Source organism: Sinohyriopsis cumingii, chromosome 4 (assembly GCF_028554795.1).
Source record: "Sinohyriopsis cumingii isolate HCF-2022 chromosome 4, ASM2855479v2, whole genome shotgun sequence".
Lineage (NCBI taxonomy): Eukaryota > Metazoa > Mollusca > Bivalvia > Unionida > Unionidae > Sinohyriopsis > Sinohyriopsis cumingii.
In genome coordinates this window covers 16,454,100-16,481,592 of record NC_142964.1, presented here as the reverse complement: position 1 = coordinate 16,481,592, position 27,493 = coordinate 16,454,100, and the positions used below count along the sequence as shown (strand labels likewise).

Sequence of the window (27,493 nt, the reverse complement as noted above, 5' to 3'; positions counted from 1 at the left end):
CACATTGTTACAAAGCATCTTGGAGTTGAGTACATCGGACTTATGATCTGAGGCAGAGGGTCTTGAGTTTGAATCTCACCCAAGCCAGTCAGGGCTGGCTGCCTAATGTGTCCTTGGCAAGGGACTTTTGGCTCTCATTTTCTTGGCATGATATAGGAACATCAAGTGCCATAAGTGTAATTAAAATCTAACCAGTGTTGATATATCAACTGAGAAAATATTTCTAGGTTGGTATTAATAACATCAGCATTATCAGTGAATATGTTTGGCATTGCAACACTAGATTGCAACCTGTTAATGTACCAGATGTTGTTACATACAGTTGGGGAAAATTATACTCATCTGTTGGCTGCCTAGTCACATTGTTATGAAGGGTAATGAAAGTGCAGATAAAGCAACCAAAGCTGCACTGCAGTCATCTGTATCAGAATGGAAGATTCCATATAGTGACTTAAAAGATTGTATAAATCAGCGTGTTCATCATACTTGGCAGATTACACTGTATTTGGAATAAGAACTCCACAAAGTTAAGAAAATCAAATCCACGACTGGCATCCCTTGTTTCTGAGAGATGAGTGGGTATAGTACTGATTATATATCGGACACATGTAGCTGAGTTGTGCAGTAACTTCCTGAAGGATGAACCTCAGCTGGAATGCATTCCATGCCAGTTTCAACTGACAGTGAAATGCTTTTGCTGAGTGTGTGGATTTCCACACTGTAAAAGGCAATTATTTTGAGCACACAGCTTGAAGAAACTGTAGGAGGATGTACCAACCAAGAAAATATAGGAAGATATACTATCCAAGAATGTGGTTTATTCAGCAAATTTTAATGATGTTTTAAGGATTTTACATGGTATCTGTCATTTTATATGCACTTTACATAATTTTGACAACTTAACATTTTCTGTGTTTTCTTCTTGTACATGTACTTCATGTTTATTCTGAAGGGATGATCTTCCTAAAATTTTGTGCAATTTGTTTTTTTGTGCTGCAAATCGTATTTGTGCTGAGGAGCCATAATACACAACTACATACATACTCAATTTAAAATTTACATTTTTTGAACTTTGCTTTTAAATTTGCATGACTTATATAGTGAGCAATGTGCTGATGTGCTATTGAACTTTACATGCATACATACATACATACATACATACATACATAAATACATACACACACACACACATACATACATACATACATACATACATACATACATACATACATACATACATACAACCATACAACCATACATACATACATACATGCATACATAGTGTAGTAGTTTCTGTTAATGAAAAAACATTATAGGCATGGCAAGTAATGGTGGGAATAAATTATATGTATATTAATGATTCCAATTTACAACCATTTTGCCCTGTGGCTTTGTATTGATACAAATTAGTCTGTCATAATGTCCAACATAACACATAGAACATTCAAATATGTAAGTACCATTATAACTGCCATTGACAGATGAATCATTTTGGCAACTATCCCCATCTCTCTCTGGGAGTATTGGGTATGATAACAGTAAAGAAATGATATGTCAAAACAACTGTGGGTTGATACATGGGTGTATGGCCAATGAATACATAAGAGGGAACATGATCAATGAAAACCTGCACAGGCTTCCAGCATTTGGAACTCTGAGCAGAAAAAATAAAAATAGTAAGAAGCTGTACAGTATTTACCACAACACGTGCCTAACAGTGAACAGCAATAGACCTTGATCCCGTTTGTATATGCTTCATTAGGCTTGGTCCCTTTATACACAGCAATAGACCCTGATCTGTTGTTACTTGATCCATTTATGCACAGCATTAGACCCTGATCTATTTTTATATGCTTCATTAGGCTTGGTCCCTTTATACACAGCAATAGACCCTGATCTGTTGCTATGTGCATTGTTTGGCTTGGTCCCTTTATAAATAGCAATAGACCCTGATCTGTTGCTATGTGCATCATTTGGCTTGGTCCCTTTATAAACAGCAATAGACCCTGATCTGTTTTTATATGCTTCATTAGGCTGGGTCCCTTTATACACAGAAATAGACCCTGATCTGTTGCTATGTGCATCAGTTGGCTAATGATCCCTTTATAAATAGCAATAGACCCTGATCTGTTGCTAAATGGATCATTTGACTTGGTCCCTTTATAAATAGCAATAGATAAATGGATCATTTGACTTGGTCCCTTTATAAATAGCAATAGACCCTGATCTGTTGCTAAATGGATCATTTGACTTGGTCCCTTATAGTCAAAATATTTGGATCATGAAGTTCATACTTGGAAGCTTTGCTAAAATCTGAGAGTTTTGAATGGATTGTAACTATATATAATTATAGATCTATCAGGGTTTTCTTAAACTTTGGGTCATTCTTCTCAATTGCCATATTTCAATGATGGTGGTGAACACCAAATATCAAATGTGGTTTTGAGCTTCTTGAGTTGATTGCTCAGGTTTTGAGAATATTTATCCTTGCATGAAAATCACTGAACAACGCTGGATTTATTAGATTTTGAATTTGAATGTTTTGGGTGATTTTGTATTTTTTTTATGTAGAAAGAGTACTTTCTTTGTTGGACAGTCTCTTATACTTGCACAAAAATATATAATATAGTGAATGAATTCTATTACATAACACAGCCTGTGAGGGAGTGCTCTACAGATGTTATGAACGTTTGAGAGAGTGACGGGTGTAAGGTGAAGTTGTTTGCATTTGCAACATGCACAGTGGAGAGACTGTTGGTATACCCCTATGTTATTTTGATTTACAGTAGATAAAATTTCTTTGGGTATGGTACTTGTGGAAATTGCATGATCTCAGCACACACCTAACCAAAATGACTGCTCCCATTTGCTTGAAAAATCAGCCTGAATTAGTCTAAAGTATATTATTTTTAGCAGATAGTAAAATAGAAAAAATGAATTTTGCCAGACTAGACAATACCAGCTTTTGAAAGTGCATTAAATGAATTACCAGATATAAAAAAATGTAAAAAGGTTATCTGCTTTTTGTTTTACAATTTACCTCTGAAGTCCAGGAAGTGAAAAGGACCAAGTGAAGCTATCTGTTTTTGATACAAAGGCCGTGCCGTATACTCTGTAACCCATAAAACAGCTATCAGTTATACAACAAAATAAAGGGATTAACAGTTCTTTTAACAGTACATAAAAAAGGTCTTTTTTAAATAGCCAGTATAACCAATGAGGGAAACCTGTGAGATTCTTAAATCTAGCCCTTTGCAGAATATAAAACTTTAAAAACATCACCTAAATTGAATTGCAGTAGCCTACAGATTTAGAATAGCTCATCTCCCAGGGTCTGAAACAACTAGATTTCCTTTGGCTCTCTGTGCAGAAATTTTAACTGATATTATCTGGAGCACAGCATCTGGTGGGCTGAGGAGTTTCATTCACAGTGACCTGGTGGGCTGAGGAGTTTCATTCACAGTGATCTGGTGGGCTGAGGAGTTTCATTCACAGTGATCTGGTGGGCTGAGGAGTTTCATTCACAGTGATCTGGTGGGCTGAGGAGTTTTATTCACAGTGATCTGGTGGGCTGAGGAGTTTCATTCAGTGATCTGGTGGGCTGAGGAGTTTCATTCACAGTGACCTGGTGGGCTGAGGAGTTTCATTCACAGTGATCTGGTGGGCTGAGGAGTTTCATTCACAGTGACCTGGTGGGCTGAGGAGTTTCATTCACAGTGATCTGGTAGGCTGAGGAGTTTCATTCACAGTGACCTGGTGGGCTGAGGAGTTTCATTCACATGGACCTGGTGGGCTGAGGAGTTTCATTCACAGTGATCTGGTGGGCTGAGGAGTTTCATTCAGTGATCTGATGGGCTGAGGAGTTTCATTCACAGTGATCTGGTGGGCTGAGGAGTTTCATTCACAGTGATCTGGTGGGCTGATGAGTTTCATTCACAGTGACAGTAAAACTGTACCCACCGAAAGTGCTATCAGTATCACATAGAAAGGAATAGAGACAAACAGTTTTCATTTTGTATTTAAATGTGTATAACTGATTAATTATCATGAATTTGTCAATAAAGATTATCAATGATCTATATTTTAAACATTTCATTTATGTCTGACAGTATCCAAATGGTGAATCCATAGACATTCCATTTCAGAATTAATACTGAATTGTGCCCCTTTGTACAAATATTGTACAAAGTTTTAAGATTGTAAAATTTTATATCAGATTTTAAAATTAAGAATATTGAAATTACGTTTTAATATTTTGATAAATAAATTGATGATACATTTTGAATTGTACAGATTGTAATTTTTATGTTTTCTACAAATAAATAATAAAAATATAAAATTTTAGTTCATTGTTATTGGTTAGACAAATTTATTGTATATACAGTAGCAAGGAAAAAATAAAGGACCAGGCTGATGTGTGTATATAGTTTCCACTGAGAATGAACAAAAGCCTTGTTGGCAAAGTACTTTGAAGTGGAAGTGACAAAATGTCTTGATGGCAAAGTACTTTAAAGTGGAAATGACCAAAAGTCTTGATGGCAAAGTACTTTTAAGTGGAAATGACCAAAAGCCTTGATGACAAAGTACTTTGAAGTGGAAATGACCAAAAGCCTTGTTGGCAAAGTACTTTGAAGTGGAAATGACCAAAAGCCTTGTTGGCAAAGTACTTTAAAGTGGGCTCAGCCCAACAAAACCACACTTTGTGTACAGTAGTTCTGTTTTTAATATCCACTAAAACACTCTTTTGAGACCAACCTTTCTGCCAGCCAAAAACATCATCTCAAGACAGGTGGAATTTCATTCCAGGTGTGTGCAAGATTACTAGTTTTCATTGTCAAAATATGCGGGTTTTAAGAAGAGAAAATATTCCCAGTTGCTTTATTTGTTATTCATAGTTCTTGTTAAAATATTTCAGTCATTTCATTTCAATGTAATTTTGCATAGCAATAAAGATATACATCTATCATAAAACAATTGCAGTTACATTTGAAAATCATGCATGTTTTATTGTTTAGCATATGAATTTCAAAATTAATAAGGTGATATTTATTTATCCTCATCATAAGTTAACTTGACATGTCCATAAAATGTAGCATAAGAACTGCACATAAGCTATTATAACACTTTACTCATCCTGTGTATGAATTAGTTGCTTTTATCAGGCTTTAGGGTACCAATTATTGAAAGACAGAATTAACCCATCTGGAAAACAATTTATTTAAAGACAAAACCAAAATGCTTAATTCACTAATGACATAAAGAGATTAACTCAATAAACGAAGTATGTAACATGCCTTCACCACAGTGAACATATGGTGACTTAGTGTGGGTTTTAAGAGGGGTAAAATCGCTGAATCAGCAAACAATGTGAACCTTATATAATGAGAGTCAAATCTGGAAAATGACAGATCGCTAACTGTAGACGAGGGCAAAACCTTATTCATCTCAGGCATTATGGATTGACTACAAAGACAAATGAAATACATGACTGCAGTATTGATGCCCAAAGTTTCAGAAGAGTTTTCATTAGGGAATTATTGGAGTTTTTGGTTTTTCTTAAAAGATAAATAATACAAACCTCTGAATGGACTATGTACATCCATGACAGCCCCTTTTAAAGAAGAATGGTTAATCATACTGGGGATTTACAATGGCAGTTAGTGTCATGTACTTTAGTCTGGTGTACAGTTTGTAGCTTCTTGCATTAACTATCGATTTTAAGAACCTATTGCCAGACGAATTATTATTATAACACACTCTCAAAGGATTAATTAAAGGTCAGTTTTATTTTTTTTTTTTTTTTTGTGATGCGGTCATGCATGGTAGTATTGTATAAGAACAATTTGCAGTTTGATGCGGACACTCCTAAGCGGTAGTGGTTACTCTGTATTAAATGAAAGTCAGTAGTGTTTTTGTGAAATGGTCATTCATAGCTGTGTCAAAATGCCCCAGAGTATGCCAATAATGTGTTAAAAGTGCCATTAAAACCCCAAGCAACTTACTGAGACCTTGTTGCTGACCAAAACCTATAACAATAGAAGTGACCAAATATAATAAATTGATCAATTAAGTTTATATATAAAGCCAGTAAGAATAGAAGTGACCAAATATAATAAATTGATCAATCAAGTTTGTATATAAAGCCAGTAAGAATAGAAGTGACCAAATATAATAAGTCGATCAATCAAGTTTATATATGAAGCCAGTAAGAATAGAAGTGACCAAATATAATAAATTGATCAATCAAGTTTATATATAAAGCCAGTAAGAATAGAAGTGACCAAATATAATAAGTTGATCAATCAAGTTTATATATGAAGCCAGTAAGAATAGAAGTGACCAAATATAATAAATTGATCAATCAAGTTTATATATGAAGCCAGTAAGAATAGAAGTGACCAAATATAATAAGTTGATCGATCAAGTTTATATATGAAGCCAGTAAGAATAGAAGTGATCAAATATAAGTTGATCAATCAAGTTTATATATGAAGCCAGTAAGAATAGAAGTGACCAAATATAATAAGTTGATCAATCAAGTTTATATATGAAGCCAATAACAATAGAAGTGACCAAATATAATAAATTCATCTATAAAGTTTATATATAATTTTACAATTAAACCTATTAGATGGATAATATTCAGATGGTGAATCCAATATGTTTCTTTAAACAGACATTCCATTTCCAAATTAACAATATCAATTACCTTTGATGATAAGTCATTTAAATTAAGAAAGTCATCATTAAAATGTGTAAATGTTTCTTTTTGGAATTACTGTTACTGAAACAGGTATTCTGATTAATGAAAGGATAGTGTGAACATCTGGTCTTTTATATTTAGTTGCTGAAACACAACTTTTAAACATTTAATAACCAAACTCATTTAGTACTGAAGTTTGCTAAAATTTTGAAATCCATGTTAGAACATGCCAAGGGCCTCTAGGTGGCCAAGTGGTCAAAGGTACATGCCTTTACAGATCACTCACAGATTTCTCCCCTGTCCACATATATTTTAGTCTTGGCTTGACCAATGTAAATAGTGAGAAAGCTTGCCAGTAGCTTCCCAGGGTTTGTGGTTCTCCCTAGGGTCATCCTCTACCAAATATAGCCCTTCATGTGCTATAAAGTATAATATAACATTAAACCCAACAAAACCAAAAAAGCCAAACCAACTTGCCTTTAACTCTTCAGATATATTTTTCATACTTAAAAACATACAAACATACTTAGATTTCATCTTCAACTCCTATTATTTACTGTATAAACTTGCTCATGAGTCCAACTGCAAACTGTGCAGACCCAGATCTGCCATCACATAATGTGCTAGCAGATCTGGATCTGTGCAGTTTGTTTGGAGTAATCAGTAGAACAAACAACATAGACCCTGATCTGCAGGCATATTATGATATTGTCAGATCTGGATCTTGATTGTTGGTAACTTGACTCAACTTCTAAGCAAGTATATACTGTAGCTTATTTACATAGGTTAATTTCTTCTGTGCAATTTTATTTCATCACAATGTTCCATATGAAATATGTATACACTTACAAAGCATTTTAGTTAGAAGTTACTGATCCTTTCATTAATTACACTTTTTGTTTTACTCTTGCTTCTGTCATACACATTTCTATGCAGTTATTAAAATTCCTCATAAGTGCTATCAAATATAAGATTTCTTTCCTTTACCAAACAATGACAACACATGTACAAACAATTTGCTCAAAAATACCTTTTAAAAAAAAACATGCAACAAATATTGATATGCAAGAAATAAACTTAATTCCATCCATTTCACGGGTTTTATGTAATATTAATCCCAGTTACAACTTTCCCTGAGCAAAATGAACTGCTGTAAAATTCCAGTTTTATACCAATTTCTTTCAGACCAGTTAAAACCCCAATGCCACCATTTATCACAAATTTCACCATTCTTCCAATCTAACTAAAGCTTGGAAGGAACAAAATGATTTGTTAAAAAAAAATCTGTCTCACATAAAACGTTAATTGAAATAATCAAGTTGTTTGATTTAAACAAGGTTCAAAAATTCAGTTTTGAATCTAGAGGTGCCACCCTTATTTCAGTCATTAAAGTTGATCGTAATTCTGATCTTTTTCCAGAGTGCTCCAAAAGCAGTGATTTGATACATTCAACAAATTCCATTTGTGACTAATCTAACAACATTCGCACATGGCACATAGATTTCACAGGGAATGAAGGCAGGCAGGCCCACTTTTTTAAGCGGATCTGAGAAGAAAAAGTGTGCATTAGATAAAAATAAGATAGGTGAATATTGGTGATCATCTGGAATGCCAGAATATACATTGAAGGGTGAAAATGGGTTGAAGACAATTCAAAATAGCATGGTGTTAGTTTCTTGTGTTTACAACAGTGATGTCATCTAATCTTGTGTGCCAGCTTTTGACTGAAATTTGATGACCCACGGATCTTGCTGATCAACATTGGATTAATTTGTAAACATGGAAAATGGCAGGTTATCTCAGTTTGAGGGAGAAATTATATGAGCTGATAATTTGATGAAACATTGATGTTATCTGGTTTTAATGGAACCCAGTGATGCTTAGGACCAATATCTGGTTTTAATGGAACCCAGTGATGCTTACGACCAATATCTGGTTTTAATGGAACCCAGTGATGCTTAGGACCAGTATCTGGTTTTAATGGAACCCAGTGATGCTTAGGACCAATATCTTGTAAGATTCAGTATTATTCAGATGATTTGGCATATACAGCTTATTGCAACGACATCGGGGTATTTAATTCCAGTTAAATAATCATTATACTAGTAAATTGTTAAATAATGTGCATATAGCAGTATATTTGGTAGTTTTCAGTCAAATTGCAATTACAATGCGGTGAAAAAGCAGTGAAATTGGCCAGAATGTGTAAATGAGGTACTGTAACCAGTTTTATGATGTCACAAAAAAGTACAGAAAACTAATCACATTAATATTCCAGTTTAATGATGTCATAAAATACCATAGGAAAACTACAAAAATAATGTTTCCAAATAAAGAATGCAGTTTTATGATGTCAAAGACGTTTCAGTTTGATGATGTCATTAAATAATACACAAAAGAAAATAAATGCAAGAAAACTTTTGCTGAATATGGAAAACAATCATATCTCATTTCATAAGCATGTACGCCACTGAAATGAAATGACAAAAAAACTCAAGAAATATTTGAATAATAAAAATAATGGTGCTTTTTTATCATAAAGGCCACTGGCCCATGATACACATTCATACATCATGTGATACAAAAAGACGTTATAGTGTGTAAAAAAGAACATTGTGTCTATTGTGTGTATGTGTGTGTGGTTTGGATTTTTAATGTAGCTTTAACAATTTTTCAGTCATATTGCTACGATGTCTGCAGTGTGACAGTTTAGAGTGACGTCTAGCACTGGGGCATCATGTAGCATGATGTCCCACCCAGTCACATTATCCAGACACCTGGCCGACCAGTCCTAACACTAGCCTCTTAATTCTGAGCGCCAAGCTAGGTAGCTGTTAGTACCATTTTTGTAAGTCTTTGGTATGACTCTGGGGGGGGCGGGGATCAAACCCATGACCTCCCGCATCCGAGACAGATGCTCTAACCAGTAGGCCATTGTGTCTATTGGAAGTGTTTTACATGAAAGTAATCATTATTGCATTTTTGTCAAATTGGGTGAAATACAAATATGTATTACACAGTAATCACACAAACTACTAAAGATATATTTAAAATATGCATAAATATATAAGTCCTTTCTTTTTCTTGAATTATAACAACATACATTGAACTTGTATGAACAGTATGCATTAGAAACTCAAATCACTATGTTGATAGTCAATGAAGATAATTTACATGAAATATCTCATAACAAAAATAAAACTTTTGGAAATGGCTCTTGTGTTATATAGTTGGAAATCTTCTGAATTCCATAACTTTTTATTGAACTGGGGTGTGCCCATTTTGAGAAAAATGCTTAACAATGAGGTTTTTCCCATTTTTGTCTACTTGCAAGATCTATTTATTTTGTCATCAAAGGAGAACATTGCAGAAAATGATGTACAAATAGATGAAGATACATTGTGTTTGTTTGCTGAATGTTTTGAAAAACTCTTTTTGAAGACTGGAATGGTTAACAGTTAAAAATAGTCATGGCACACATGGCATTGACAATCAGCTTGTTAACCTCATCAGAATGATAAAAGTAACCCCTCTTGCCAGACTCTGATAATGTGGAGGCCTTGCAGATTTATGCAAATGTGGTCTCCTGTCTGCCTCGACCGCCAATGTTTATGTTTGTATTCGAGGACTCGCTAGTATAGTGTCACGGTACCACGTGATCTGTCGTCTCATCAAAACTCGGAAAAACTCGGCAATTTACGGAATCGTGGAATCTTCCACGCAATATAATCACTATCCGCTTACGATATTTAATTTATAAACATTGCAGTCGATTTAAAATTTGTAGAGAATTACATACGTAAAAGGAAAATTTTGATTTCTAGTCTCCTTTAATGATAGTGTCTTTACTAGGCATACATTTGATGAAGGCATTGAGAGTGGCATGAGGCCAGTAACTTCTGTTGTTTTGATACAATTAAATGAAGGACTTTAATGACATCTGCCTTTACTAGGATACATTTGATGAAGGCATTGAGAGTGGCATGAGGCCAGTTCTGTTGTTTTGATACAATTAAATGAAAGACTTTAATGACATCTGCCTTTACTAGGCATACAATTGATGAAGGCATTGAGAGTGGCATGAGGCCAGTAACTTCTGTTGTTTTGATTCAGTTAAATGAAGGACTTCATACAACATCTGCCTTTGGCATATTAAAAGCAAGTGTTAAAAAGTATTATAAAATAAATATTTATAACATGGCATTTATGTGTATGGAGTTGAATATCAAAGTTTGATAAAAAGACAGCAACATATAACAACTTATTATGGGGGTAGAATTTTGTTCAGTGAAGTATTTCATACAGGTGGAACTATGAACTGCCACTTGTAACACCTTTTCATATGGTTCTCTCTTTGGGAAGTGTCTGTAATGTTACTCCTGTTGGTGAACAGGTGTTTTTTAAATATGAATTCCAATCAGTTCAGTAATAAACGTCAACAACATAGTGCAAGTAGACGGAGAGATTTACATTTGCCAGACCGGTTATGATTAAGACTAAATACCTTGAATAGATAATCCCAATAGTATTCAGGCCATAATCAGTATCTATATATCTAGTACAGACTGAAATGAGTCTATATATTGCTTTGTATCAGTATCTATATATCTAGTACAGACTGAAATGAGTCTATATATTGCTTTGTATCAGTATATATATATCTAGTACAAACTGAAATGTGTTTATATATTGCTTTGTATCAGTAGTATGTACCTAGTACAACTGAAATGAGTGTATATGTCGTTTTGTATCAGTAGTTATAATGTATCTAGTACAACTGAAATGGCTTTATATATTGCTTTGTATCATTAGTATGTGTCTAGTACAGACTGAAATGAGTTTAGAAATTGCTTTGTATCAGTAATATGTATCTAGTACAGACTGAAATGAGTTTAGAAATTGCTTTGTATCAGTAGTATGTATCTAGTACAGATTGAAATGAGTTTATATATTGCTTTGTATCAGTAATATGTATCTAGTACAGACTGAAATTAGTTTAGATATTGCTTTGTATCATTAGTATGTATCTAGTACAGATTGAAATGAGTTTATATATTGCTTTGTATTGGTAATATGTATCTAGTACAGACTGAAATGAGTTTAGAAATTGCTTTGTATCAGTAGTATGTATCTAGAACATATTGAAATGAGTTTATAAATTGCTTTTTATCAGTAGCATGTATCTACGACATATTGAAATGAGTTTATATATTGCTTTGTATCAGTAATATGTATCTAGTACAGACTGAAATGAGTTTAGAAATTGCTTTGTATCAGTTATATGTATCCAGTACAGATTGAAATGAGTTTAGAAATTGCTTTGTATCAGTAATATGTATCTAGTACAGACTGAAATGAGTTTAGATATTGCTTTGTATCATTAGTATGTATCTAGTACAGCGGAAATTAGTTTATATATTGCTTTGTATCAGTATATATATATATCTAGTACAGACTGAAATGAGTTTAGAAATTGCTTTGTATTAGTAGTATGTATCTAGTACAACTGAAATGAGTTTAGAAATTGCTTTGTATCAGTAATATGTATCCAGTACAGATTGAAATTAGTTTAGAAATTGCTTTGTATCAGTAATATGTATCTAGTACAACTGAAATGGCTTTATATGTTGCTTTGTATCATTAGTATGCATCTAGTACAGACTGAAATGAGTTTATATATTGCTTTGTGTCAGTAATATGTATCTAGTACAGACTAAAATGGTTTATAAATTGTTTTGTTTCAGTAGTATGTATCCAGTACAGATTGAAATGAGTTTATATGTTGCTTTGTATCAGTAGTATGTATCCAGTACAGACTGAAATGAGTTTATATATTGCTTTGTATCAGTAGTATGTATCTAGTACAACTGAAATGAGTTTATAAATTGCTTTGTATCAGTAGTATGTATCTAGTACATATTGAAATGAGTTTATAAATTGCTTTGTATCAGTAGGATGTATCCTGTACAGACTGAAAATAGTTGATATATTGCTTTGTATCAGTAGTATGTATCTAGTACAGACTAAAATGAGTTTATATATTGCTTTGTATCATTAGTATGTATTTAGTTCAACTGAAATGAGTCTGTATATTGCTTTGTATCTGTAGTATGTATCTAGTACAGACTGAAATGAGTATTGCTTTGTATCAGTAGTATGTATATAGTACAGAGTGAAATGAGTTTATATGTTGCTTTGTATCATAAATTTAACTTAAATCTAGATTATTGGGACCAAATATTGCATTTCATTTTTAAAAAATCTGTTATTTTTATGTGGCTGAAATGCTTTAAGATACTAGATTTTTCAGCTCAAATAACTGGACATGAAATATCAGTGTGATTATGATATAAAACCTGCTGTGAGAAAGAAACTGGTTCTTTACTGTCAGTTTAACTGTATTTTAAAATTAGTAAATTAAAACTGCTGAATTACTGCAAATTAGCTGCTGTTTTTCTTCTTCATGCCCCAATTTTAGGTAGTATTTGAAGAACTGCTTTTTTTTATCTGGTTTCTAAAAACTGCTTTTCTGATCTAAGCTGAAGTAACCTTTATGAAAACTGCTATTTAAATGCAATTTTAACTGGAAACTAGTGTTTCATTGCAGAGAAACTGGATATTTAACCAATTTTGTTTGCTAAGGGTTGCTACTTGCCATTACTCATGTATCTTCTAGCGGTAGATTTCTAAAGTACCAACCTTTTACTTGTAAATCTCTGATTCTGAGTTTGAGATTGACTGCTCTGGCAGCCTAATGGTCAGAGTGCCAGAGTCAGATGCAGAAGAACCTGGGTTTGAACCCTGGCCAAGTCATACCAAAGACTCATGAAAATGGTACTAACAGCTGCCTCACCAGGTGCTGAGCATTAAGTGGTTAGTCTGCCTGGTGTCAGGATAATGTGACTGGGTGGGGCATCGTGCTACATGTCTGCAGCATGATGCCCCAGTGCTCTAAGACATCACTATCAACTACAGACATCATAGTGATATGACTGAAAATTTTTAAAGCTTGGTTAAAAATTCATCTCTCTTTCTCTCTCTCTCTCTCTCTCTCTCTCACACACACACACACACACACACACACACACACATACACACAGAGTTTGAGATTAACATTTAACTGAGACAATCAAAGTGGGATTTTGAAAGTTACATCCATTTTGATTGGCCAAAACAAATTCTCAAGTTGAAACTGATCTAAACAATTGTATGGTGTAAAATCTGAATGAAAACAAAATCTCCAATTCAAACACAAGGCCAAGGCTTTTATGATATCCAGGCCTACTGAGATTGTTTGCTTGAGAAACTAGATTGAATATTAGGGAGCATAAACTCTGATCTACCTGTGCATGATGCAATGGCTGATCTTTGTTTGTATATCCTGTTTGCAGTATGCAAAAAAATAGTATGTACTGGACAACTGGCAAACCCTATAGCCTGTATTGGACAACTGGCAAACCCTATAGCCTGTATTGGACAACTGGCAAACCCTATAGCCTGTATTGGACAACTGGCATACCCTATAGCCTGTATTGGACAACTGGCAAACCCTAAAGCCTGTATTGGACAACTGGCAAACCCTATTGCCTGTATTGGACAACTGGCAAACCCATATAGCCTGAACTGGACAACTGGCAAACCCTGTAGCCTCTACTGGACAACTGTATGAATCCTGTATGTTTATTATATACCTATGTAACTGTTGATCTCATCAGATGCATGCAAAATTGTTTTTATTTATCTGATGTCATAATGTTTACCCACACATTGTACTCCAAACTTTACACAGACAAGGAAATGCCTAACAACAGAAGGCACAGTAATAGCAATGTACTTAATTTCAAAGAAAATAAATAAAAGCACTGTTTTCAGAGTTCAATAAAATGATCAATAAAAATCAATTCACTGCAATCAATCAGTCTGTAAATAAGAAAGAAGAAATACTCAAGGGTAGTAAATTGTGCAGGAATAAATTTACAGGGAATTTCTTATGTAAAATTTGTTAGTATGGCAGAAGGGACACACTAGTCTCATTCCATCTGTGAAAATAAGATATTGATGTCTAAGCAAATACATCATATTCAGTGAAGAGTCTTTAATAAGTCCAATCACCTTCAGTGATAAACCCATGTTGGTCATAAGTCCATCCCTCATTTCTACAATGATAAACCCATGCCTAGTGACAAGTCCATCCCTCATTTCTACAATAATAAATCCATGCTTATTGATAAGTCCATCCCTCATTTCTACAATAATAAATCCATGCTTATTGATAAGTCCATCCCTCATTTCTACAATAACAATTCCATGCTTATTGATAAGTCCATCCCTCATTTCTACAATAATAAATCCATGCTTATTAATAAGTCCATCCCTCATTTCTACAATAATAAATCCATGCTTATTGATAAGCCCATCCCTCATTTCTACAATAATAAATCCATGCTTATTGATAAGTCCATCCCCCAGTTCTACAATGATAAATCCATGCTTATTGATAAGTCCATCCCTCATTTCTACAATGATAATGGGGGATTAATGACTAGTCCATCCCTTATTCCTACAATGATAACCCAGGCTTAGTGACAAGTCCGTCCCTCATTTCTACAATGATAAACCCATGCTTAATGACCAGTCCATCCCTCATTCATACAATGGTAAATGCATGCTGGCGATAAGACTATCTCTAAATTCTACAATGATAAGCTCATGCTTAGTGACAAGCCTATCCCTCATTCCAATGGTAATAAACCCATGCTTAGTTACTAGTCCATCCCTCATTTCTACAATAATAAACCCATTTTTAGTGACTAGTCCATTTCTTATTCCTACAGTGATAACCCATGCTTAGTGATAAGTCCATCCTTCATTTCTACAATGATAAACCAATGCTTAATGACTAGTCCATCCCTCATTCATACAATGGTAAATGCATGCTAGTGATAAGACTATCCTTCATTTCTACAATGATAAACCCATGCTTGGTGACAAGTCTATCCCTCATTCCAAAGGTAATAAACTCATGCTTAGTTACTAGTCCATCCCTCGTTTCTACAATAATAAACCCATGTTTAGTGACTAGTCCATCCCTTATTCCTACAATGATAACCCAGGCTTAGTGACAAGTCCATCTCTCATTTCTACAATAATAAACCCATGCTTGATGACAAGTCAATCCCTCATTCTACTATGATATACAGCCATACCTGTCGTTAGTGTCCACCTCTTTAAAACTGAGTAAAAGAGTCGATTGAGACAGTTTGTTGTTTAATGATGTTACAGGTACTGTATATACATGTACTTGTTAAAAGTTGTGTCTAATTGAAAACTGCACAGACCTAGATTGACTATCACATAATGTGCCAGCCGATCTGGGTCATGTAGTTTATTAGGAATATTCAGTAGAACAGACAACATAGACCGTGACTTGTTAGCACATTAGGCAATGGCAGATCTGGGTCTATGCTGTTTGCATTTAGACTCAAGTTATTGATATACAGTAATTTCTGGTCAAAATAATGTGTATGCAAAATGTTATTACTTAAGCAGTAAATGTTAAGGCCATTTGCTTTCTTTTATTCTTAACACAGTTTCCATTGCATCCAAAATTAATTTGCTACAGCTATTCTGTATCTGCAGTAGTTGATAAGGGAATACATTTTTCTATGGTATATAATAAAGAATGCCTTCCTGGATATACTCACTTATAACACAATTCCAACTGCAAACTGCACAGACCCAGATGTGCTTTAGCATAATGCACTGACATATCTTGGTCTGTGCAGTTTGTTTGGAGTTATCAGTAGAACAAACAAAAATGACCCTGATCTGTAGGCACATTATGCTACAGCAAATTGGGATCTTTGATTGCAGCTTGATTCATTTTATAAGCGAGTATATATGGCATTCAATATCTATTCCAAATTATGTTTTGTTTGTGATTACTAAGCACTTTGTATTAAATTAGATTATTTTATTGATATTTTAATGCATACATTGATGGTCCAGAATTAGGTCACCATGGCCATAGTGGCTGTACCATCTGGCATCTGCAGTGACCTTAAATTCACCATTTCCAATATACACTAAAGAGAGAGAGATGCATTATGCTTCTTTTCTCATAATCAGGATTTGAAAATATGGATATAATTTGTCCAGTATTGCCTGAACCATTCTGAACCTTATATGTCAGAAAACAAGAAGTATTGTTGGATATTTCAAGTACATGAACTGTTCTATAACACGTATTATGTTGTGTTCTTTTCATCTTATCTGGGCTGGAGTTTGCGGGTTCGAATCCAAGCCGAGTGAGACCAAAGATTTACAAAAATGGTACTAGCAGCTGCCTTGCTTGGCACTCAGCATTAAGAGATTTAGGACAGGTTGACCTGGTTTCAGGATAATGTGGCTGAGTGGTACATGATGCTACGTGTCTGCGGCATGATGCCCCAGTGCTAGACATCAGTATATACTGCCACCCTGCAGACTTCATAGCGATATGACTGGAAAAATTGTTAAAGCTATGTTAAAAATCCAAATCACACACACACACATCTTGAAGGACTTATTTTTTCAGTAGATTCTTAGCATGTAATTTTATTTCTTTTGCAGATCAATACGAGCTACAAAGGCCAGTGAACACACAGTAATAGTTGCCATCACAAAAAAATAGTAAGTCCATGGCAAAGATTTATAAAAATTGTAAGCTATCAAATGTAAGCTATCAAATGATAAGCATATCTTAACTGCATGTACATAAATGTATGTCCGATCATGATCAGTGCTTTTTGCTTGAAATCATATGGCAGGGCTTTTCCCAGATCAGCAAAGCATAGCCCCAATAAAAATGTTACTGAAATTTCAGTGATATCTCAATAAAATTGCACTGGAATTCACTGAAATGCCCTTTTTCACCAAAATTATGGTATATCACCAAATATCATTGAATTTTAGGCAAACTTTGCCAAAATTTCTGAAAATATCTGTCAGATTTTGGATCAAAATTTCATTGAGATTTTGCCAAATCTTTTGAAAATATGCCGGATAATTGAACTTTATGATTGAAATTTCACTCCGATTTTGAAAAAATTTATGAAAATATCAGTGACATTTTGTGATTGTAATAATTTCAGCGAAAAAAATGTCAGTGAGAAATAGTACTTTATTGATATAAAAAATGAACCTTTGTTCCATTTTATTATAATTTATTTTTTGTTTCTTGTACATTTTGAAGTATTTTCAGCAAAACTAGTATTTCCCATTTCTAATAGCTCTAATTTTATTGTTCATTTTGGGAGCAAAAACTTCTTTCCACATCTTCCCTTGCTATTATTCCTTTTATTCTTTAACTTCAGTTGGACTTGACTGACCTCAGCTGACAAGATTCTTTTTCATTTTAAAGCAGAATTCCACATTTCTTTTATTCTTTAACTTCAGTTGGACTTGACTGACCTCAGCTGATAAGATTCTTTTCCATTTTAAAGCAAAATTCCACATTTCTTTTATTCTTTAACTTCAGTTGGACTTGACTGACCTCAGCTGACAAGATTCTTTTCCATTTTAAAGCAGAATTCCACATTTCTTTTAAATCTCACCGAAATTTCAGTGATAGTTTTCATCAATTTTTTTTTAACTCTCACCAGAATTTCAGTGAATGTATTGGTTAATATTTATGTGACATTTCACAAAACTTTCAATGAATGTTTTGGTCAAAATATTTAAGTGAAATCAAACCAAAATTTCAATGAAAGTTTTGGTCAAATTTGTTTTGAAATCTCACCAAAATTTCAGTGAAAGTTTTGGGTTAAAATGTTTATGAAATCTCATCAAAATTTCAGAAATATTTTCATGAGATTTTGCCAAATATTTCATTGAAATCTCCTCAGTAATTTGACCAAAATTTTCACTGAAACATCAGTAACATTTTCACACAGGAGTGGGTTGTAAACTGTCAACATAGTTTATTAGCCACCATGCTATAATTTTATTGCCACCTTGCAATAAAATTATTGTCACCCTGTCTACATAGCATTCTGATATCAAAATTATGATACAGCCAATCCATGAGTTGTACGATAGTTATGTTCCCAAAAGTTATTGTGTAACTCAAATTTTTTAGTTTCACTGCCTGTTTCACTGAAATATATGTAAGTAAATTCATTTTGATAGCGTTCATTTTAGCCATCTTCAAATCCTAATTATTGGAGTTTTAGACAATAATTTAATCATAACTGAGTCCTCACAAAAAAAAATGAAACTATAAAAAGGACTTATATGAAATCACGTTTATGCAAAATTTGTGTAGGTCAGAATTTGTGTAGGTCAAAATCAGATAAGTTTGTGGATACCTGTACATGCAATCCTTGTTCTCATTAGTTATTTGTGAAATTTCATGATTTTGTTTTTGTGACAAGAATTACGCAGGGATATACCATATATACTCTCTTATAAGCCGAGTCAAACTAGCTACAACAAAGATCCTGATCTGCTGTCGCATAATGCACTTGTTTGTTTTTCTGATTACTCCTAACAAACTGCATAGACACAGATCTGCCAGCGCATTATGCGATGGCAGATCTGAATCTTTTCAGTTCGCAGTTGGGCTCACCTTATAATTGAGTATAGATGATACCTCTTCTTGTCTGCCTAACAAAGTATTTCTGTCAGGCACTTGACACATTACCTGACAGTGCCCAAGTTGTACACAACACTGCTTCTTTATTTACATTATTTACAGAGTTTTACTTTGACATTTGCAAAATATTTGAAATTGACTGATGTGATTTATTTTGACTTAGTAAGCTAGTTCTGATTAAAAATTGTCCTGAAAGTATACATGTATATCCATGGAGTTGATTGAAAATTGTACTCATCAGTCAGTTGATTTATTTGCTCCTATTCTGTTTGTAGCAGAGGAATCCAACTTATGCTATATTCTACAGGCATTTGAAAATGTAAAAATGTTACCTTTTTTTGGTGTATATGTCACTTTTTTGTGAAACTGGTCATAGACCAGAAGACTTTATGGGATGGCTTGTTGTTTGTCGTCTGTCATCCATTTGCACATTAGTTTCTTATTGCTACTTCTCCTTCACTAACTGGAGAATTACCAATAAACTTCACACACACACACACATTCATCCCTCATTTCTGCAATGATAAACCCCTAGTTTGTAAATATGCTGGTTGGTCACCATAGCAGCCATCTCAGAAATCTTTTTTATTGCTACTCTTCCTGAATGTGATTTTTATGAAAAGACTTTTTATGATGTCTTGTTGGTCCTAAATGCATACATGCTGAGTCTCCCAGATTGTCTGGTAGTCTTTTGATTTTATACCCCATCTTTTGCTCTACTGATTTGCCAACAAAAACTCACAAAAATTAAAAATCTGCCAAGTTTCGGTACATGTATTTCCAGCTTAAACAACATCTGCCAGCCATTGGTATTTCCAGCTTACACAACATCTGCCAGCCATTGGCATTTCCAGCTTAAACAACATCTGCCAGCCATTGGCATTTCCAGCTTAACATCTGCCAGCCATTGGCATTTCCAGCTTAAACAACATCTGCCAGCCATTGGCATTTCCAGCTTAACATCTGCCAGCCATTAGCATTTCCAGCTTTACATCTGCCAGCCATTGGTATTTCCAGCTTAAACAACATTCAGTGGACTTTTACAACTATTTTCATTTGTCAGTCAGTGGTTAGTGACCAAATAACCAATAAATTGTGGCTTGTAAAATGCGCCAATTCTTTTAATGTACATGCATAAGTTGTTTTGGTCATCAATATTTAAATATTTAGTAATTTGTCATGTATAACAACTTGCAGGCAACCTGTTCTTGGTCTGTTTTGGAAATATAATAAGTTTGGTAGCATAATGAAATGTATGCTAATGGGTTCAAAAGAAAATATGTCATCAGAAAAAAGAAATATGTTTTCATGTTCAACAGTACTTGGTTTCACAAATTTACATGTGTAAAACACAGTGAAAAGGGAGAAAGCTTTGTGTACTGCACAACTTGCAACACACATTTAAACATTTCTAATGGGAAAAAAATGATCTTGAAAAGTATGCAGAACACTGCGAATGAGAAATTGTCATATCTTGTGCCTAAAGTGATGCAGATGACAGCAACTCGGACAACATTTCTCCAACATAGTTGAGCTGTTTCTTGAGATTGCAGATCCTGAGCGCTGTTTCAGCATGTTGAGGAAGCTTCACACAGACCACCATGGAAATGTATGTGGAAGAACATGCCATATAAATGCTAAGTTTCACTGTTTTGAACTCAGATTTTCAAATGATTCGTGCATTGCTGCAGAAAGAACTTCTCTACAAGATTGAAAGACATCACATGTTCATGAAAATCAGTGTAATGAGTGTTTGAGGTACCACTGTGTCAACAGGTTTTTAAAGCACAAAATGAGTGATTCTTGAGAAGGTTCTTAATTTTTTTTGTGACATTGAGAAAATAGCATAAGAACATTCATAAAATTGAGCAACTCATACATGCCAAGTCTCTCGAATTGTCCAGGAGTCTTTTGATTTTTGACCCCATCTTTTGATCTACCGATTTGCCAACAAGATCTCCTGGAAATAAAAAACTGCCAAGCATAGGTATTTCCAGCTAATACAACATTCATTACACTGTTTACAACTACCATAATCCATCAATCAAGTTATTACATTCGGAATGTTCTCTGCCTTTTCTGTCAATTCGAGAAATAAGCCTCAGATATAATTTGTCCCCATTGAAAATTATATTCTGAATTACTTTTGTTCACATGGAGCAATATGGCAGTGGAAGGAGACACATCACAATCAGAATATCATTGGCCTTTGCTGTTGTACAGTATGTAGTGCACTCTGCCAGAGGCTTATCACCAAACACATAAAAATTGATGTATATTCCTACAACTACTTCTGAGGTTATTAAAAAATTCTGGTGCCATGTTGAAATGTTGGCTAACGGATTCGATGGAAAATATGCCTTTCACACTTAAACTTAAGAGAAACATAGTCGTTACGCAGATCTCCCTGATCTGAACCCAGTCTCCCTGATTTTGAACACAAATCTCCCTGATTTGGTTCCAGAAAACTTTGGCATGTTTGGTAACTATTATTCATTGTAGTTAATTTCCTTAGTTTTGGTATGATGTGCACTTTTGCACTTAAATTTATAACAAAAATAATTGTTATCCTAATCTCCCTGATATGGCCCCAATCTTCTTGATTGTGAACACTGATCACCCTGACCAGACCCCAATCTCCCTGATTGTGAATACTGATCACCCTGACCTGACCCCAATCTCCCTGATTGTGAACACTGATCACCCTGACCAGACCCCAATCTCCCTGATTGTGAACGCTGATCACCCTGACCTGACCCCAATCTCCCTGATTGTGAACACTGATCACCCTGACCTGACCCCAATCTCCCTGATTGTGAACACTGATCACCCTGATCTGACCCCAGTCTCCCTGATTGTGAACACTGATCACCTTGACCTGGCCCCAATCTAACTGATTGTTAAAACTGATAACCCTAACCTGGCTCCCGAAATCTTGGCATGTATGCAAATGAAATTGGTACTAATATAACCTCCATGGCAGCCATTTTGAAAATCTTGTTACCAACATGGGCTTTTCATCAGGAGATTTCTTGTGATGTCAAGTTGGTCCTAAATGAAAATAGTTTCACTTGGACCTCTAATAGGACTGCCATAGCGGTCATGTAGAAAATCATGTTATTGCTACTCTGAACTGAATGGATGGTTATAATATCTTCACTAAAGAACTCTTTATGACATGTAGTTGGTCCTAAATAAAAATCATGCTAATGTCCATTATGGTGGCTACAGCAGCCATATTGAAAATCCTATTATCACTCCTCCTTCTGGATGGATGGTCACCATCAGCAAGGGGTTTTGACCCAAATACTTCTTTTGATATCCTGGTCATAATAAGTAGAATGTGCTAGGCAGATCTTTGCATCAGAGGGTATTCTTAGTTGATGCTAGATTTAGTGTAATTTGTGCTAGGCTGATCTCCACAACAGTATATTTTGGGTTGGTCCTACATTTAAGTAGAACTGTGTTAGGCTGATCCTAGCATGAAGACAATATTCTATTTTCCAATTATCTGTATCAAAACTAAACTAATTTGGTTGTCAAAATGCAATGGTAAGACTCGAAAGTGTGACTTGGGCTGATCCTAGTTTACAACGAGATTTGTATATTCTGGGCTGATCCTAGTCTGCAACAAGATTTGTACAGTATGAGCTGATCCCAGAATTTACAAAATACGGGTATGATCCCCTTGTTAAAGCAGTATGAACAACTTTATTGAACAGGCAAGGCATTAGTATTAGTGTCGAATAGGAGTATTTGAAAGGGGAAAAAAGTCTGGTTCATGGCAGCCCCATGAACATAAATTAAAATAGGTAAAGGTCATGTACAAGAGCATGCTTCATGATGCTTATTAGCAAAGCTGTAATGTCAGGGGAGACAGGCAATTATAAATACAGAAATATGGTTGAATTCTGTAACTCAGACTGGATGTCTACAACTTCAAAAGCCCAGTAAAAGTGATGTAATATTACCTGCATACCCATGACTTTGATTTGACTTTTGAATACCGATGCCGATGATGACTTAGGTATTCAGGGTATTCTGGTTACATACGCTGAATGTGATCCTGTAACTAACCCTGAGGCAGACGGCAAGTAAAAAGCTTCTTGCCCTAGTACGATTCTTTCCATTTTCAATGAATATATATAAAATCGTTATACAATGGTTTTGTTGATAAGTATACACTTTCAGCTTGATATCATCAGATGAGCTTTCAATATTATTAACAAATTCCCTGATGTTAAAAAAGAGAGAGATAAAATAAAAGCAAACAAGTGCTCTTAACACATAGCCCCAAACTGGAGAATATCAACATGAATATTCGTAATTTAAAGTCTGTTCTTAACACATAGCCCCAAACTAGAGAATATCAACATGAATATTCATAATTTAAAGTCTATTCTTAACACAGCCCCAAACTAGAGAATATCAACATGAATATTCGTAATTCAAAGTCTATTCTTAACACATAGCCCCAAACTAGAGAATATCAACATGAATATTTGTAATTTAAAGTCTATTCTTAACACATAGCCCCAAACTAGAGAATATCAACATGAATATTAATAATTTAAAGTCTATTCTTAACACAGCCCCAAACTAGAGAATATCAACATGAATATTCGTAATTTAAAGTCTATTCTTAACACAGCCCCAAACTAGAGAATATCAACATGAATATTCGTAATTTAAAGTCTATTCTTAACACATAGCCCCAAACTAGAGACTATCAACATGAATATTCGTAATTTAAAGTCTATTCTTAACACATTGCCCCAAACTAGAGAATATCAACATGAATAGTCGTAATTTAAAGTCTATTCTTAACACAGCCCCAAACTAGAGAATATCAACATGAATATTCGTAATTTAAAGTCTATTCTTAACACATAGCCCCAAACTAGAGACTATCAACATGAATATTCGTAATTTAAAGTCTATTCTTAACACATTGCCCCAAACTAGAGAATATCAACATGAATATTTGTAATTCAAAGTCTATTCTTAACACATAGCCCCAAACTAGAGACTATCAGCATGAATATTTGTAATTTAAAGTCTGTTCTTAACACATAGCCCCAAACTAGAGAATATCAACATGAATATTTGTAATTTAAAGTCTATTCTTAACACATTGCCCCAAACTAGAGACTATCAACATGAATATTCGTAATTTAAAGTCTATTCTTAACACAGCCCCAAACTAGAGAATATCAACATGAATATTCTTAATTTAAAGTCTATTCTTAACACATAGCCCCAAACTAGAGAATATCAACATGAATATTAATAATTTAAAGTCTATTCTTAACACAGCCCCAAACTAGAGAATATCAACATGAATATTCGTAATTTAAAGTCTATTCTTAACACAGCCCCAAACTAGAGAATATCAACATGAATATTCGTAATTTAAAGTCTATTCTTAACACATAGCCCCAAACTAGAGACTATCAACATGAATATTCGTAATTTAAAGTCTATTCTTAACACATTGCCCCAAACTAGAGAATATCAACATGAATATTTGTAATTCAAAGTCTATTCTTAACACATAGCCCCAAACTAGAGACTATCAGCATGAATATTTGTAATTTAAAGTCTATTCTTAACACATAGCCCCAAACTAGAGAATATCAACATGAATATTTGTAATTTAAAGTCTATTCTTAACACATTGCCCCAAACTAGAGACTATCAACATGAATATTCGTAATTTAAAGTCTATTCTTAACACAGCCCCAAACTAGAGAATATCAACATGAATATTTGTAATTTAAAGTCTATTCTTAACACATAGCCCCAAACTAGAGAATATCAACATGAATATTAATAATTTAAAGTCTATTCTTAACACAGCCCCAAACTAGAGAATATCAACATGAATATTCGTAATTTAAAGTCTATTCTTAACACAGCCCCAAACTAGAGACTATCAACATGAATATTCGTAATTTAAAGTCTATTCTTAACACATAGCCCCAAACTTGAGACTATCAACATGAATATTCGTAATTTAAAGTCTATTCTTAACACATTGCCCCAAACTAGAGAATATCAACATGAATATTCATAATTTAAAGTCTATTCTTAACACATAGCCCCAAACTAGAGAATATCAACATGAATATTCGTAATTTAAAGTCTATTCTTAACACATAGCCCCAAACTAGAGACTATCAACATGAATATTCGTAATTTAAAGTCTATTCTTAACACATTGCCCCAAACTAGAGAATATCAACATGAATATTCATAATTTAAAGTCTATTCTTAACACATAGCCCCAAACTAGAGACTATCAACATGAATATTCGTAATTTAAAGTCTATTCTTAACACATAGCCCCAAACTGGAGAATATCAACATGAATATTCGTAATTTAAAGTCTATTCTTAACACATAGCCCCAAACTAGAGAATATCAACATGAATATTCGTAATTTAAAGTCTATTCTTAACACATAGCCCCAAACTAGAGAATATCAACATGAATATTTGTAATTTAAAGTCTATTCTTAACACATAGCCCCAAACTAGAGACTATCAGCATGAATATTTGTAATTTAAAGTCTGTTCTTAACACATGGCCCCAAACTAGAGAATATCAACATGAATATTCGTAATTTAAAGTCTATTCTTAACACATTGCCCCAAACTAGAGAATATCAACATGAATATTTGTAATTTAAAGTCTATTCTTAACACATAGCCCCAAACTAGAGAATATCAACATGAATATTCGTAATTTAAAGTCTATTCTTAACATATAGCCCCAAACTAGAGAATATCAACATGAATATTAATAATTTAAAGTCTATTCTTAACATATAGCCCCAAACTAGAGAATATCAACATGAATATTAATAATTTAAAGTCTATTCTTAACACAGCCCCAAACTAGAGAATATCAACATGAATATTCGTAATTTAAAGTCTATTCTTAACACAGCCCCAAACTAGAGAATATCAACATGAATATTCATAATTTAAAGTCTATTCTTAACACATGGCCCCAAACTAGATTCTATCAACATGAATATTCGTAATTTAAAGTCTATTCTTAACACATTGCCCCAAACTAGAGAATATCAACATGAATATTCATAATTTAAAGTCTATTCTTAACACATAGCCCCAAACTAGAGACTATCAACATGAATATTCGTAATTTAAAGTCTATTCTTAACACATAGCCCCAAACTAGAGACTATCAACATGAATATTCGTAATTTAAAGTCTATTCTTAACACATTGCCCCAAACTAGAGAATATCAACATGAATATTCATAATTTAAAGTCTATTCTTAACACATAGCCCCAAACTAGAGACTATCAACATGAATATTCGTAATTTAAAGTCTATTCTTAACACATAGCCCCAAACTAGAGAATATCAACATGAATATTCGTAATTTAAAGTCTATTCTTAACACATAGCCCCAAACTAGAGAATATCAACATGAATATTCATAATTTAAAGTCTATTCTTAACACATAGCCCCAAACTAGAGAATATCAACATGAATATTTGTAATTTAAAGTCTATTCTTAACACATAGCCCCAAACTAGAGACTATCAGCATGAATATTTGTAATTTAAAGTCTGTTCTTAACACAGCCCCAAACTAGAGAATATCAACATGAATATTCGTAATTTAAATTCTATTCTTAACACATAGCCCCAAACTAGAGACTGTCAACATGAATATTTGTAATTTAAAGTCTGTTCTTAACACAGCCCCAAGCTAGAGAATATCAACATGAATATTCGTAATTTAAAGTCTATTCTTAACACATAGCCCCAAACTAGAGACTATCAACATGAATATTTGTAATTTAAAGTCTGTTCTTAACACATGGCCCCAAACTAGAGAATATCAACATGAATATTCGTAATTTAAAGTCTATTCTTAACACATTGCCCCAAACTAGAGAATATCAACATGAATATTTGTAATTTAAAGTCTATTCTTAACACATAGCCCCAAACTAGAGACTATCAGCATGAATATTTGTAATTTAAAGTCTGTTCTTAACACAGCCCCAAACTAGAGAATATCAACATGAATATTCGTAATTTAAAGTCTATTCTTAACACATAGCCCCAAACTAGAGACTATCAACATGAATATTTGTAATTTAAAGTCTGTTCTT

General features: G+C 33.8%; 1 protein-coding gene across 4 annotated transcripts in view; it reads left to right on the top strand.

Annotated features, from left to right (window-relative positions):
- LOC149800684 (high affinity cAMP-specific and IBMX-insensitive 3',5'-cyclic phosphodiesterase 8B-like) overlaps positions 1-27,493 on the top strand; it is a 339,962-nt gene that overhangs the window by 180,757 nt on the left and 131,712 nt on the right. For all 4 annotated transcript variants that reach the window (XM_089954717.1, XM_089954716.1, XM_089954719.1 and 1 more), the window contains exon 4: positions 17,315-17,374. In XM_089954717.1, coding sequence (XP_089810843.1) covers positions 17,315-17,374 — 60 coding nt within the window. The remainder of the gene's footprint in view (positions 1-17,314; positions 17,375-27,493) is intronic.